General features: G+C 48.0%; 1 protein-coding gene across 1 annotated transcript; it reads left to right on the plus strand.

The window, feature by feature from the left end:
• Window positions 1-8,478: 8,478 nt before the first annotated feature.
• On the plus strand, window positions 8,479-11,718 carry FEZF1 (FEZ family zinc finger 1). The gene is made up of 4 exons (XM_019750031.3): window positions 8,479-9,494; window positions 9,731-9,865; window positions 10,117-10,249; window positions 10,684-11,718. The coding sequence occupies exons 1-4, from the start codon at window positions 8,694-8,696 to the stop codon at window positions 11,022-11,024; spliced, it is 1,410 nt and encodes a 469-aa protein (XP_019605590.1). The 5' UTR covers window positions 8,479-8,693; the 3' UTR covers window positions 11,025-11,718.
• Window positions 11,719-16,178: the final 4,460 nt, after the last annotated feature.

Consider the following 16,178-nt stretch of genomic DNA (forward strand, 5'->3'; position numbering starts at 1 on the left):
ATAAGAATCCAGATTTAAAGGGGTGGAAAGGGACAGGGAGGAGGAAAGGGGATTGATTATGTTCTACCTTTTATGGGCAGCAGTGGGAGTCAGGTAGGGCCAGAATTCACTGCACACTTCAAAAAATGGACGTTTGCTCCCCTTAAGGTCTTGCCCATACAGGTTTCATTTAAAGCTCTAAAAATTAATCTAAACAACTGCAAGCTAAGGATGGGTTAGATTGAATGTCAGAGAATATGGTCAATTTTGCACATGGGTTTTGCAGAGAAGAGGGAAATCAGAACAACAGTGAAATATATACGACCGAGAAGAAGCGCTTCCGTTTTGATGCCAGTGGTCACCACCCCCACAGCTAAACCAGAGGGGAGGGCTCCGTTGCTCACCCACTGCTGGACCCCTGGATGCACTTGGCGGATGCACGTCGGCCGTACTGCTGTGGCCCTCACGGATAATATAAGGGGACACTGGGGCCCCACAAACCTCCTCCCTTGACTTCCTCTTGCCTCGAGCTCCACAGAGAATCATTAAGAAAATACCACTAGCAGGGCTGCAGATTTTGAATTTACTAGTGGAATTTTAGTTCAAATGCGGGGGTGGGGAATCTAATCCTATAGGCAGCGACCGCAATCCCGTGTGTTTGGTAGCTGCCATGTTTCACTTTTGCATCTCATATTTGAGTTGGCCAGTTAGAGCCCGCTTGACAGAGATGTGTCTCTTTCAGTAGATGTGGCCTTCGCGTATTTGGGGACATAATAAATTGCAATTGCCTATTAATATTAAAGGATAATGACTTTGCTTTTCAAATAAAACGTTGCGGTCAGTCAAATAAAGGGGGAACAAATTCTTTGGAAAGTAAGGGACCCCCAATTGTTATCATCTCCGCCGCCTATTGAACACAGCATATCTTCTTAATTTTTAAAACTCCTTTTGCCCTTAGTAAGAAATCGAAATCAGCGTCATGAAAGCCAGTCCTCCGTTCTCTCCCTTTCTCTCCCTCTCTGTCTCTCAACAGTGGTGTGAAAGTTCAGTTATTCTCCGTCATGAGTAAAAAGCTCTGGAAATCAACTAAAGTGCCAACACTGGGAACATATCCAGACCCATGGTGCGAAAATGAAGTATGTGGTGTTGAATTATTATTATTTTTGTCCTTTAAGTTTACAACTACGCTCTTATATTATGTAAATTTCTGAGAAGCTGTGAATCACAGGGTTAGGAAGAGGAGGTTTTTTTACCCCTTCCATTTTCAGCAGGACCCGACCCCATTCAAGTGTTTGAATGATTCACAGCCTCGTTGCTTCTTCCGGCTTTTTACCCAGAACCACCTTCCCTCCCCACCCTCCACGCAGCGGACCTGCTGGGTCGCAGGGTCGCCACCCCGGCCCCTGGAGCAGAGTTGGTGACCTCAGCCGGCCCGCCCCGTGAGGTCACCGCGGGCCGCGGTGCTCAGTTGCCGGCGTCCGCACCGACGCCGGGCGCCGAACGCTTCACGGTGTTTCCTGTGCGCTCTTCCTCTGCGAGACCAATGGGAGACTGAGGTCGGACCCACTGTTGGTGGAATTCAAATAATTAACTGTACTTAAATAAAGAGGAGGTGGTGGGCAGAGAAAAAGGGAAATGACTTCCAAATGAATCCAAACTAAGAAAGCAATAATTTCACTTAACTTTGTAAAAGTTAGTAAGACTCCTTCAGGAGGGATCAAACCTCTTGGGATTTTCTGAGCGTGGATGTTAAAGCTCAACTTTTGAAACCTGTCTAGCGCCTGTAGAATCTGGTCTGACAAAGCCAGAGGGAGGGAGAGGGGAATCACAGGGGGGCTGTCACCCTGCACACCCCCTCCAAGTAAAGGGGGCCAGGCAGTGGCTGAGCGGGTCCTCCCGTTCGGGACCCGCTGGAGGTGGGCGCGGGGTTATTGCTCTCGGTGGCCAACCATCCCATCTCCTCTTTGAGAAGGGAAGAACGGCTTGACAGGAAGAGCTCAGGGACAGGAATGAATGAACAAATTGGAGGCTGGGGCCAAGAGGGGAAGGTGGAAGGGAAGCGTCTGACAAGGGAGAATCCAGTTCGAGACCTCTCACTTTCCCGGGACCGTCAGGAAACGCCAACTAGTTAAGTTCCTAAGCACAGGCCAGACGTCTTGGAGGGTTTGCAGGGGTCGGGGGTGGGCACCAAAATACAGTACACGACAATGGACATGGTTTTTGGAGGAGATGCTCAGAGGTGCCCCCTCCCCCGTTAAAAATTGGCTTAAGAAAATGTTTTCCGGAAAAACTCCAAGTGACAGGCAAAACTAATAAAAATATGCCAGTTCCTTCTTGGGCGTGCCCAGCGTCAAGATTGTTTTCCTTCACCTGCCATCTAGATTAAATGACCCTTCAGTTACACCCTGAGTCGGCAAAGCAAGTCTATTAGCGAATGTTCTGTTCAAAAACTTTTCAAACAGGAGTTCTCAACCATCTGTTCCTTGGTCTTTAAACCCGATCCTGCACCCCCTCGCGTAACTCTTTGCAGTTTCCCCTCATTCTGGAAGCCTGAGGGAAGAGGGTGGGGCCGCAGGGGGATCCGCGGGGGTGCTGAGGAGAAGGGAGGGGCGCGATCCAGACCTCGGGGCCTGCAGGGGCACTGGCCGGCCCGAGGCCAGTGGTCAGAGGGACCGGGTGGGCGACAGCGCGGCGCTGGCGGACCCGGCAACCGTAGGCTTCGCCAGGGCCCGGGAGCCCGGCGGGATGCGCGCCACGCAGCGGGCGGGCGGGGAGGGCAGGCCGGCGGCTGGCTGCGGGAGTGCGCCCCAGCTCCTAGCCCCCTCCAAGTGGCTGGAGCCACCGCCCCGGGTCCCGCCAGGCAGTCTCACTGAGTCTGGTCGCCAAAGGCCTTGCCAACGTCATTTGAATTGTTTGGGACTCGTGAGCAAGGACCAATAAGTGCAGAGCCCGGCCGGGGAGAGTTGTCAAGTTCTCTGTTTCATTTCGGGCTTTGGTTAAAGGCTCTGCTCGCGGCATTGCTCTGTGAGGCGGGGCGCCTCAGCTCCCTCAAAGGGAACACGGTTCCCCTCGGAGGCCAGGGCCAGAACAGCTGAGGCCGCAGCGGAATGGAGGCCCAGGTGGCCGTGGGCGACGGGTCCGCGCGGGGCGCTCCCCGGCGGGAACGACCGACGGCCGGGGTCCAGGAGGTAACAGAATTCATAAACGGCTCTCAGATTTCTTCTCAAGGATTTTAATTTACCTCTATTGCTTCTCCATTTTTTTAAAAGCTCGTTTTTTTGTTCTATGTTATTTGAATCTCTGACTTTTATTTCATGGGAAATAAGGAAGAAAGGTTGAAAATAACATTAAAACTGCTCTAAACCTCAGAGCAGTAGTATCAAGGTAGTATCAAGGGAAGAGTCGCGCTGTGTGTTGAATATTGTTTTTATTTTGACCATCAAACGAGTTTTAAAAATTATCTGGGGATTGCCACAAAAACGCCCATCAGCCGATTGCTCTACGCAGCTATCAGGATAGGGCAAGAGAGCATATTTACGGTATTGTCTTCTAATAGTTCACTTCCCAGGTTTCAATGACACCGCTGTAAATTGCAAGCAAAACTTTGCTGTTTTTCTCTTGCTTGACTTCTAGGCAGCTCCTTAAATAAGTTGGAGATATTGGGTTGCTTGTTTATAAACTTCTTTTTCCATCAGTCCAGCCCTGAGTCCAAGCCTGGCAGTCTGGAGGGAACACACCTTACAGGCCTGTGGGAACGGGGGTGAGAAAAATCCCAGCGTTAGTGGAGGGGCAGAAACAAACCCAAGGCAGGTTTTCTGTGTCTGTAAGGCCTGCTGGCTCATTAACAGGTCTCACCTTTGGGGCTCATCATTTACTTTTACAAACGGGTTTAATATATAACGTTGTTTGGACAAGAATGATTTCTCTTGGTTTAAATGAAATCCTAATGTGTAAGAAATAGTAACAACAAAGGTCTAGAAACAAACAACAAACCACTCTCCTACCTATCCTTCCCCAAAAGAAAAGAGGACTCTGAATTAACTGGGTCCCTCCTATATTCCTGACTTGTGATACTGCCCTTCACATGCTATCCAAAATTAGCAAGACTTCTTTATTTGCTACCACACTTACTAAAAATACAATAGTAGCCTTCAATCAGAACTAGTTACCCATGTGTTTGTTAAATGCTGGAAAGTTAGTTCTCACTGTGTATTCATTAACTAATACCCAACAAGACTCTTTCCTTGAACCTTGCAGTTCCATCCTATTTGTGTCCCATTCCATCACCCCACTTCCATCACACACCACCAGAAATAACAAAAGACCAGTCAAAGACTGAGCAAAACTATAGAAAAATTTAGGACTGTTTTCCTCCCCTAAAAGGAAAAAGGTGCATTGCCTTTGTTGCTATTTATTAAGCAAGAAAAAGTGTGGATGAATCTGAACGCCTCAGAATAATAATCTTCTCTCCTTCCTTTAGCTCCAAGTAACTAATAAGAAGCAAAGAGAAAGCAGACTGTTGTTTGTGATGAAGAGATGGGGGGTCTTGCATGTTGGAAAGGCCTGAGAACCCTGAAAATATGACCATGGATGAATTAATGTACTTGGCAGAAGGTTGGATAAGTTATACTATTCCCCGATCCATTTTTTATTTTTTTTTTAATTCAACAGTATTTTGTGACTTATTAAGGAAGAAGAGATTAAAGATTATGGGTTATTTGGTAATTGGTGGCTCTATTATATTGCCTTTTAAATCAGATTGAAATAATCTTCACCAGAAATTGCATTTACTAGTGACTGGGATGTAAATACAAAGCCTGTGAAAATTATTCAAATTCTTCAAGAACACAATAATATCAAGAAGACAGTTTAGGGAGCACTGAAATAAAAATTAGATGCCCTAGAAAAAAGAACTTTAAATTAGATTAGAGGAGTAGAGATTTTTTAAAATTTTCTCCGAAGGTCTTAACTCAGAGTTTATGTACTCTCTTTGTATCAAGGACTGCTCTGCTTCTCTCAGAACGTCTTATGCAGGATAAAGCAAACACTTAAAAGTCGCCTGCCACATTGATTTTTAAGTAGGTAGTGGGGCAAATAAATACTGTCTTTCCCAGTTGGAAAGGGGAGGGACGCTTAATCATCAGTTCTGACGAAAAAGGGGGGTATTATAGGATTCTGCAAGAAAAGCCACAGAAACTAGAACTGAGTCTCTTTTGTCATGAACAAAACAAACAAGGCTTCCTTACATTCTTTGGATAAACAATTTTTTAAGTGTTGAAAAGTTTTAGGAGTTTGTAATTTTTCCAAATATGCTCTGCTTTTATTGTTGGGGTTTTTGTTGTTATTTTTCAAATGTGTTTGGAAAAAAATACAGAATAAATTGACAATCAGATGGAGGCCTTCCTAAACACATTTTGTATTGTGTTTACGACAATCCTTATTTATATAGAGACAGCTTTAAAAATTAACACATTTTAGGTTAGGTTATGAGTCAAAAATGCTCATTAACAAATGTTGGAATATCAGCACCTGGATTTATAAAGCAACTCTAAAGTCTTCAGGATTAGGAAGCTCACGTCTGTTTTAAAGGAAGTGAATACTTGCTACTTTGCGGTATTTGTTACTCACAAGACACCATACTCTCAAACACTTGTCAAAAAGGCAAATCGCGAAAAGACCGGTGAACAGCAAACTGCTGAAATATTAACTCTACAAAATATGCATACCCCTTAGGCAATAATTTTCCTTTTTAGTTCACTGTCCACCGAAGGAGAAATTTACCGAGGTCAAATCAAGACTCTTGCGTTAAGAAGGGAGTGGGGGAGGGAGAAAAGGGGAGAGGGACGGACACACGACAAACGTAAAACAAACTGGTGGCATTCAGTCAAAAAGGCTGGTAACACTCCGGAAGCGGATGAATTGTACAAGTCAGCTGGGTGCTCCAAAGCTTTCCAGAGCCAGGCTGTTTTCGTGCTTCTGTGCTTTTTTCTTTAAACCTGGCCTTATGTTGCAGGAGTGCAATAGGAGGGGAACTTTTCGATGTTGGGAAGCTGCAGGTAGGAAAGGAAACCCGATCCGTCCCAAAAGGCAGCAATTAAAGTCTTAACCGAGACCCATCTGTCGTGGGACGCCATCCCCCCCGCCCCTTCCCCTAGCAAAGCTGTCCGGCGTTCTTTGTCTGATCAGGAGAGGAGGAGACAGGTTCTGTGGCCCCAACTACAAACGGAAAGAAAATTTGCAGCCCGGTCGTACCCTAGCTGTTGGCGTTCCGGCCGAGATCTGCCCCTAAGTGCCGTCGCGGATGTAGGGCCTCTTCCCAGATTCGGCTCGTGTGCTCTGCGCTCCGCCTCTTTCTGCATTTCTCTACCGCTGCTTGTCTTCCCAGCTCGAAGCCACCCCGAGACTGGACACGAGGCACTTCCAGGCCTAGTTACTAAGGCCGGTCGCATCCAGACCTTTCCCCAACCTGGCCCTTCGGCCGCTTTCAGCTTCCAATAGGACTCACGTCTCCTTCCCCATTTCCTCGGCAATTGGGTTTCTCCATTACCCATCCAGCTGCTCTGCTTTGGCCTTGGGCATTCGGTCCAGCCCTGGCTCTCTCCGTGTCCACCCCTCTCGGGTCTCCGGACGGGGACAAAGCAAGCCCTCACAAAAAGCCGGAGTGAGTGGCCCGTGGCAAGTGCTGTGCAATGAGGCAGGGAGGAGGGAATATTTTGAAGTCAATTTCCTCCTTTTGGGGTACAACTTCGCATTTTGGGGTGGAATTGGTCAGGGGCTCAACAATCCCGGGGCTTGTAGCCGGCTTGCATCCAGCCTCCCTCTGCCGAGCCTTTCCAGGGCTCGCTCCTGCAGGAAGAGGACGCCCACACCCGCTTGGCCGGATGTCTGGCACCTGCCACCACACGTTCTACACGCACCCACTCGGAGGTAACTCACCCGGTAGATGCTACCCTGGGCTGCTGCGGGCGGCCACTCACAGGGTGGTACAGGACGCAAGGCCCTAGCTGGCACCTCTACGCTCTTCTTCCGTCTGCATGCACTGGTTCGCAGCCGCGGAGTTCTCCCTGCGCAGCCGCCAGTTCCCTGCCAAGTCCCGCACACCTTGGCTCCGCAAGGTCGCGGGCTTGCAAGGGGGAGTGACCCGAGGGGCGCGCGCCGCTGCTCCCGGCGCGCCCGCCTAGGTGGCGAGAACTCGCGCAGCCGGAGTCACAGCCACCGGAGTCTTCCAGGAACACTCCCTAACTCTACCGCTCCTCCCTGGGAGTTTTGGCGGAGGCACCACACACGGAGGGAGCCTGGATGGGGGGCGTTCCAGGAGCTTGATTTCCAAGAGCTCTGGGAGGCGGAAGCGTGGCTGTGGCCAGGATTCGCGGGCTGGCCATTCGCGGTGCTTGCCGCCGGGCGGTGTACACTCATCCTAGCTGCAGCCTCCGCCGCTTTGAGTAGACGTGCGGACACCCGCAGTCGGGAGGTTGGGGGAGGGAACCAATAAGTTGTTTCCCTTTTCCGCTCTACATTCAGAACTTAAAATGCTGCGAGAGAGCCCTAGTGAGCGCAGGTACTTAAAGAAATACTCTTTCCGGGGCTCTCAATGGAAACGCACAAAAGCGCGCGCGTGTGTGTTTGTGTGTAGCGGGGGTGGGGTCCGGCTAAGGTTGAGGTTTCTTTTGGTGTGACACCCGCTTACTCCTTGCAGCTCCTCAACTTTGTGGATGGAGCGTATGTCACATCATCGAATTTACAAAACCACAAACACAGAACAAGCCTCCCAAGGCCTTTAATTCTCAGGGGCGTTTGGGGAGGCCAGTTACCTGCTGGCGTCTTCCACATCGTCCAGACTCAGTTCGGGGCGCAAGGACTCCCGGATGCCGGGAGCACTCCGCCCCCGGCCCTAGAGGATGCAAGAGAGCTTCATAGGAGGCAGTGTGGCTCAGACCCCGCCAGCTCCGGCCCGCGGAATCGTGCCGGGAAAGCTGGGATTTCGCTGCCGCAGACATCCTGGCGGTGGCTTTCTGGAGCCTGGCGTTTGATAAATATAGCCTGGCGTTTGCCCCTGAATTAGACTTCGTTTCCTTATTTAGCCTTTCCACAATGATTTTAGATGATGTCACTTAGAGCTAAACGAGAAAATTGATCTCAGATTTGCTTGGCCTCTAAAGCCTGGTTAAGCAGATTGAGAATTAAAAAGACAGAGGAAAAAGCAAAGGGGTGGGGGGTAGGGGTGGAAGGGAGCGAATTGTGCGCCCGAGAGTGTGTGCGCGGAGGGGAGGGCGCGCGGCGCTGCGGAGAGCGCCCCCGCCTCCTCTGGGCGGGGGAACCTCGCTCACCAATGAAAAGTAGTTACTGACTGCAGAGAAAAAAAAAGTTTTCCTGTTGACTGTTGGAAGCGAATTGAGCAATTATCTAGTTTACCTTCTCCTCTTGGAAGTTAACGATTGGCGAGATCTTGGCTGCGTTATTGACACAACACTTGCTATTGATAGAAATAAGTAGTGATTGTCCCCGAGTCATTGGTGCGCCAAGAACTCTGCGATGGGCTGGCAGGAGTCCATTGGGCTGGGCAGGCAGGTTCGGCTGGTGATGCAGGGGAGGAGGTGGAGGAGGAGGCTGGCGGTGATGGTGCCCGTCCCCCTCTCCACAGGTCTCTGAGAAGCAGGGAACAAGGCATCGACAGCGTAGCTCGGCCCCGGCTGACGGACGCTGGCGACTCAGACATGGACAGTAGCTGCCACAACGCGACTGCCAAAATGTTAGCGACTGCTCCGGCCCGGGGCAACGTGATGAGCACCTCCAAACCCTTGGCCTTCTCCATCGAACGGATCATGGCGCGCACCCCCGAGCCCAAGGCCCTGCCGGTTCCCCATTTTCTGCAGGGAGCCGTGCCCAAGGGGGACTCCAAGCACTCTGTGCATCTTAACTCGTCGATCCCCTGCATGATCCCGTTCGTGCCTGTGGCGTACGACACGAGCCCCAAGGCAGGAATGACAGGCTCCGAGCCGCGGAAGGCGAGTCTGGAGGCTCCCGCGGCGCCAGCAGCGGTGCCCGCAGCGCCTGCCTTCAGCTGCAGCGACCTCCTTAACTGCGCCCTGAGTCTCAAGGGCGACCTGGCCCGCGACGCGCTGCCGCTGCAGCAGTACAAGCTGGTAAGGCCGCGTGTGGTCAACCACTCTTCCTTCCACGCCATGGGAGCCCTGTGCTACTTGAATCGAGGTGATGGCCCGTGTCACCCGGCGGCCGGCGTTAACATCCACCCGGTGGCCTCTTACTTCCTCAGTTCCCCTTTGCACCCGCAGCCCAAAACGTATTTAGCCGAAAGGAATAAACTGGTGGTCCCGGCAGTGGAGAAGTACCCCTCGGGAGTAGCTTTCAAAGACTTGTCCCAGGTTCAGTTGCAGCATTACATGAAAGAGAGCGCCCAGCTTCTGTCGGAAAAAATCGGGTTCAAAACTTCTGACTTCAGCCGAGGCTCTCCTAATACGAAGCCCAAAGTTTTCACTTGCGAAGTGTGTGGAAAGGCAAGTACTAAGAAGAAAGGAGGTCTTCCTCTTTCCCTCTTTCCCTCCCTCCCTTCCTCCCTTCTTCATTCTTTCCTTCTTTCCTCCCTCCCTTTTTTCCTTCATTCCTTCCTTTTTATTTTATTTTATTTTGTGATTATTTGTATGCATTTGTTGTAAGGTTATCTCCTCCCTTTGCCCGGTTTGATTTCTAAGTGCTCGTTGGGCTAACTGTTCTGCGTGTGTTTACCTTGAAGGTCTTCAATGCGCACTATAATTTAACCCGTCACATGCCGGTGCATACAGGAGCCAGACCCTTCGTTTGCAAAGTGTGTGGAAAGGGCTTCCGGCAAGCTAGCACCCTGTGCAGGCACAAGATCATTCACACCCAGGTGTGTTCCTCTGTCTCGCTTTCACCTGGTTTGCTTCGGAACGGTTGGTAGAAAAATGGCTAATAAACTCTTATTCTTTAGCGTAAGTTTTGTTTGAAACGTGCTGGCTGAACACCGCGACATGCCACGTATTGTTTGCCTTTGTTCTGCTAAAAAGCATGAGAGAGAGCATTACTGTGTTTTTGAGTTCGCAGGATTCCATTTAATAGCAAAAGGCCTTAACGTCTCTGTTTTTCCTCCCTTCCGCTTAGGAAAAACCTCACAAATGTAACCAGTGTGGCAAAGCATTTAATAGAAGTTCCACTTTAAACACGCATACCCGAATACACGCAGGCTACAAGCCGTTTGTATGTGAATTCTGTGGCAAAGGATTTCATCAAAAAGGTATTGAACCAGGGAGGCGTTCTCCTTCACGGTAGTCTTACCGAAAACCCTAATCTTTCCCGGATATTTTAGAAAACAATTTTAAGAGTGCAGCTAGTTTCCTGGTGCATGTGTGGCCATCCCAACTTGCTACCCCAAAGTCTCATTAGTCTTAGAGAAAGGCAGCGCTCATATACCGAGGGGTATTTTTCTTAACCGCTTGTTTTTGTTTTGCATAATTGGATTAATAAATATGCACTAAAATGTGGAGGGACGGGCCTCATAGTTGAGGTTTAAAAATAAACTTGGGGAGAGAAGTGCAGGCATTCAGCTCAGCCCTGCACAGGCTGTCGGAGCTGTGGCAGCTCTTCCTCTTTGACACTTTGTCCTTCGACCCGCTCACTCCCCCCTTTTCAAGCTCTCTTTTCAGCTCCACTCCCTGTCATTTGTTTTAGGGAATTACAAAAACCACAAGTTGACCCACAGCGGGGAGAAGCAGTTCAAGTGCAATATCTGCAACAAGGCTTTCCACCAGGTTTACAACCTCACCTTCCATATGCACACCCACAACGACAAGAAGCCCTTCACCTGCCCCACGTGTGGTAAGGGCTTCTGCAGGAACTTTGACCTCAAGAAGCACGTCCGCAAGCTACACGACAGCAGCCTGGGGCTGGCCCGCACCGCTGCTGAGGAGCCAGGCACAGACCAGCCTCCTGCTCTGCAGCCGCCGCCGCCCATCGCGACGCTGCCACCCCCTGGGCCCCTGCAGCCTGGGCTCCATTCCAGTCACCAGTGATCAAGGCCAAAGTCCCTCCCCAGCCACAGCCCGAGTACCCACTACTGAGGCAGCGGCAGAATCGAGCTGGACCTCCCAATATGAGCTGGTCGCACAACCCAGGGCATGTTGGGTCGCATACGTTGGCGCCGACCAGAAGCCTCTGCGTTCCCCGGCCTTTCGCCTCTTGCATGCACCTGCTAAATGTATCTGTGTATTATATTCTATATAGGCACTAACAGTTATGAGAAAACTGGGGGGTTTTGTTTGTTCTCTTTTCTTTTTTTTTTCTTTTGATTTGGAAAGACTGTTCATCTCGGGCGGAGAGATGGTGTCTGTTTTGTTTTTGAAAACAAATTTCTGCTGTATTTATTGAGATCTGTATTATCCTACCCGGGAATGCTGCACCATTTTAATTTTATTATTGTATATATTTCCATTGTGTTCATTCTGCGGTTTCAAGACGCCTGCCGATTGTTTATTATCATTTCCTCTTTCCCTGAGGTAACAAAACGCGGTGTGTATGTTATATATACACGCATAGATGAGTGTACAGGCACATTCCACACTGGAGAGCACACACACGTACACACACATCAGATAAGGGTGGCTCATTATGGATGAACTTGGATTTTAGTTTTGATTCTTGCACGTGAAAATGGATTCATTGACTGTTGGAAATAAATATTTGGAACATGCTTATTTAATCAACAAACTTCAGGACTCTGTATATATTATTCAGCTAGAGATCACTGATTCTGACCCCTCGATCCTTCCTCCTTTTTTAAAAGTTCAACCCTGGGTTAATATCACCTAATGTTTGATCTGGGGGGGAAAAATCACCAAAAGCAAACAGGAGCCTCTCCAAATAGTTACAATTTTGGTAAAGTAATGAAATTGGATCAAGTTTAGAGACAGAAGATGTGGAGTTTTGTAACAGACGCAATCTGACATGTTTGTACTGCTCCGTGAAATGGGGACAACCTACCTAGGAGACGTGTGCAATGTACATCCCCACGTGCATTAAAGTCTTGCCTTGTGGAGGGGTCGCTATTGTTTGCATCCTGAAGGCATATACTGACTTGTATACGACTGGGCAAAGGACGCCTCCATGTTTTTATGTGTGTTTATAATATGTTTATAGACCAATATACTTCCATTCAAGGAGGAAACATGGGTGAAAACCAAACTGTGGCGGGTGCCAGGTCCTTGAAAGGCTTCAAGTGTTAATCAGCATCTCCGCTGTGATCTCGGGCTCTGGTGTTTTCTAACTGCAAGTCTCTCCTGTTTTCTTGCCAAAACAGTGAAACAACTGCTAAAGACTTTAATTAAGAGGGGTAATTAGTTCAGATTTATCAAAGCCGGGTTGTTATACTATTAGCTGCTCAGTAGCAGCTGCCAGACAAGCTCACAGCCCAGCACAGCCACCCCGCTGCAGCGGGGCCACATCTGGGAGCGCGGCTGGGGGGAGCGGGCTGGAGGAGTCCCGCCTCGCCGCCCGCGGTCCCCGCGGCGAGGCCAGCCCAGGGGTGGGTCTCGGCCCCTCCCTCGGCCTCGTGCTCCCGCCGGGCCCCGCCGCAGCGGAAAATCCACAGCGTGTCCGCATCGCGAGCGCAGCAGGCCCGGGAGAACCCAAGGATTTCCTTTCCACTCCCGGGGCAGGGCGCCCAGACGATGGGAAGAGAGGTAGGTGGAATGAGTTTAAATGTGAGGTCCCGCCACACTTTTGTACGCCTTGCGGCGCTCAAGGAAATGGGCGCCGGGCCACGACCCGCGGGAAGGGCAGAGATGGTCAGGGGACACTGCAGGGTCGAGGCAGCAATTTCCTTAGCAACCAGAACCCGCATTTCGAGGCACGGAAGGATTCACCGCTATGGGTGCCGAGAGCCGATGACCCGAGGGGCTCCGGTGAGGCCCAAGAGGCAGGGAGGTGACAGCCCCCGCGGGGTGACCGCGGGCGAGTGGGTGAGCGGGACCCGCGGGACAGCCAAGCCAAGTGCCATCCCGGCACCCTTCGGGTTGGGGAAGCCGGGGACTCCCGGCCCCGAGTTGGACCGCAGCGTCCCTCAGAACTGGGTCGTCCCGCTTCCACGTGCAGGCGTCGGGTCTGGACTTCCCGGCTTTTGCCCCAGGACGCACGACCTTCGCCATCCATCGCCCTCGAGCCCTGTGGTTTTTTAAGTCCCAATCAGTAATCAGTAGATCGAATCCCTACATTTCTGTTTCCCTGACCTCCCTACATTCCACCTTTTCCTTTGCTGAGACCAGATCCGTGTTAGATTTGACTTCGGAAAGGTATGTATAGTTTTGGAATTCCGTACTTAAGTGGATTCCTAATCTGCTTGACTGGCAGACGTGCAGTCTCTCCCTGAATATTGCAGCGGACTGGAAAATCTTGTCCCAGCCCCTGGCCACATTCCCACACAGCTGCCCATGCCACAGGGGGGAGTTTAGGGAAATGTCCCCTAGTTCATGGAGGTGGCTGAGTCGGATCTTGAAAACATGTGTTCTCTTAGAGTAAATGAAATGAGATCAGGGGTCATTATAAAGGGCAGAAAATGGCCTTTGTTTGTTGAACTTATTCTCAAGAATTATTTGAACTTCTTCTCAAAACCCCAGTATGTACTTCTTCCAGACTTTCCAGGTAGCAGTGGAAAAGAAAATGAACATTGTTGAGGAAAATTACTAAACCATAAAATACTCCCTGTTAGGAAGCCTTTCTAACACATGCCAGTGTGATTTGACTTATACTGAAGAAAGAAGTTTTCTATGGAAGGATAGAATTGATCAGTGGGGGAAGGAGAGAAAGAGAGAAAGGGAGAGAGAAAGAGAGAGAGAATCTGTTATTGTAACCTGGAATGACTTTGTATAGGTCTAATTTGAGAGAGTGTAACAGTTACAGAGAAGGCAGGCAAAAGGAAGCGATTGTCTATCTGAGGAGCCTGAAGTGGTGGTGATTAAGGAGGAGAAACTAAAAGGAAATTCTCTAAAATAAGCACTCGAGAATTATTTGTCAGGCGGCAAATTATCAATAAACTTTGATTTATGACAAAGCTGTTAGAGCTTACCAAACATCAAGGAGAAGCTCCTTGACAAAGAGGGATACTTAGCTAATAGTCAGTGAAAGATCTTATAATTCTCTCCCCTCCAACAAATATTAAACGGTGATTTTTTTCTATCTAAAAGGTGATTTTTAACTATCTAATCTGTGCTTATATAAATGTTTATGTTTATTCATGAAACAGTTACCCTAAAACTATGAATAGCAAATTGGTCGATCCAGTCCACTTCCGTTTTACCAGAAGTTAGCCAGAAAATTCATATAAGGTGGAGTAGCTAGTGTTCAGATTACCTGCAGAGGGAAATGGTTTATCTTCCATTCTCTCTGTTGGAAGTGACTTTTGGTAAAGAGGAAGGTAGCCTATAGGGCTACAGGGACCAGTTCTAGACATTCATGGACCTGGGGACTTATGTTTTGTTCAGTTCTGGAGATCAGAATATAGAACAGAATTGATAATGTAAACAGTTAATTCCTACCAATTTTATTTTAGCACAGAAACTTAATCCTGATTTCCAATAACTTCTTCCCAAAGGATATAGTTTGCTTAGACTTTCAAAATTTTAGTTGAAGAACAAGTTATTGTGCAAGATTAGCACTAAGGTGTCAACTTCTCAGTAGTAAATGAAAGCATTACTTCGGTGCCTCATCAAAACAGTTACTTGTTAGTGGAGTTTGAAGCTTAGTGAGTTCCTTATAGAACTCTGTTCCTTCCCAAATGTGGAAGAAATGAATCTACCAGGCACAATGGAGTCATAATTCCCAGACTCTGTGCACCTTGTTTGATACAGACTCTTTATATAAGTGGCAGTTAGCACCATCAGAAATCATCATTTGTTAGATGTGGAGACAACTCAAAGCATTGACTAAATCATAACTATAATAGGTATGATTTGTCTTTGAAAAGTAGTCATCCCAAAATATACAATATAAAATATAAATGATCTCAAGTTCGAAATTAGGGAAGAAACAAAAAAGTTTTCTTTATCACTTTATAAACCCTTGTAATGGGTAAAATCTCTGTTAGAATGAAGTTTATAATCATAAGGGATCCCGACTCACTCTCTTACCAAACAGTGCATGCAAATTCAATACAAATTTAAACCTCAATGGGTAAAAATACGAAGTCGTTGACTAGCCCCCCCAAAAAATTTTGAACCAGATAAAACATTGTCTTTTTGTTATGTTTTTGCCAAAACCACAGATTATTTTCACACACAAAAAAATTCTGTTTTTATTAGGTTAATTAAAAACCAAAAAATAAACCACATTTGTTAGTAGAAGATACCTTATTATGAATGTCATTGTTTCTAGAAATCAAGGCATATGTCCATTCAAGCGCCAGGGGAGACTGACTAAAAACAGATAAAGATAATATCAGTCAACACACTGGTCATTCGTGTGCTGTTGGTGGTGGAGCAGTTTCCACTTCAAGACAGCATACCAGGTTATCTCACTCCAGGCAATAGAAAAGAAGAAGAAGTCTGGTGTTTAAGTGACCTCGATAGAAAAATCTACCTCTGTTATTATATTTTTCTACGTGTATTGTAACACGTTGCCCATAATAAACTTTGAGGAAAAGTCAAAATCCATCATGCACCTGAATGGGCGTGAAGTTATCACATATAGCCATGTACATTTTCTGTCCAAGTTTGAGGTGACATTGGTGTCAAACAAAATAATAAGTTGCTATTGGTCTTATGGAGATTAAGTTACTATATAAAGATGAAGTAAAACTCTGTCTATACAAGTCTCCAGGGCTAATATTTTGCTGTCAAACAAGCAAATGTTGCTCCTGGGTACCAAGGTGTGGGAGTGGGGAGAGAGAGCATCATGGATAAGTTCCTAATTGGAGCCAGAAATCTCTCACAAAATGAAGCACAAATCTCCAGTTTGATTTAACGCTCTACTTCTTGATAACAATAATATAGTCTTTTTGTGTGTGTCAGAAATCTCAAACTTCAGACCAACGCAGAGCCTTCTAATCACAGTAACTAATATGGTGATGCCTTTTGATAACCCACCATAGAAATGTAATTTGTTAGTTAAATGCAAGCCAAATCTAGAGTAGGTGAACAGTTCCACAAATGTAAATTGTTTACACAAATCTCTGACTA

Source organism: Rhinolophus sinicus, chromosome 8 (genome assembly GCF_057876585.1).
Source record: "Rhinolophus sinicus isolate RSI-liver-muscle chromosome 8, RSI-T2T, whole genome shotgun sequence".
NCBI classification, from domain to species: domain Eukaryota; kingdom Metazoa; phylum Chordata; class Mammalia; order Chiroptera; family Rhinolophidae; genus Rhinolophus; species Rhinolophus sinicus.

Excerpts from the sequence above, each read along its gene's own strand:
- FEZF1 (XM_019750031.3), top strand. The coding sequence starts at position 8,694 with ATGGACAGTAGCTGCCACAACGCGACTGCCAAAATGTTAGCGACTGCT. Across the intron at positions 9,495-9,730 it reads CTTGCGAAGTGTGTGGAAAG|GTCTTCAATGCGCACTATAA; the intron begins GCAAGTACTAAG and ends TTTACCTTGAAG. Across the intron at positions 9,866-10,116 it reads ACAAGATCATTCACACCCAG|GAAAAACCTCACAAATGTAA; the intron begins GTGTGTTCCTCT and ends CCTTCCGCTTAG.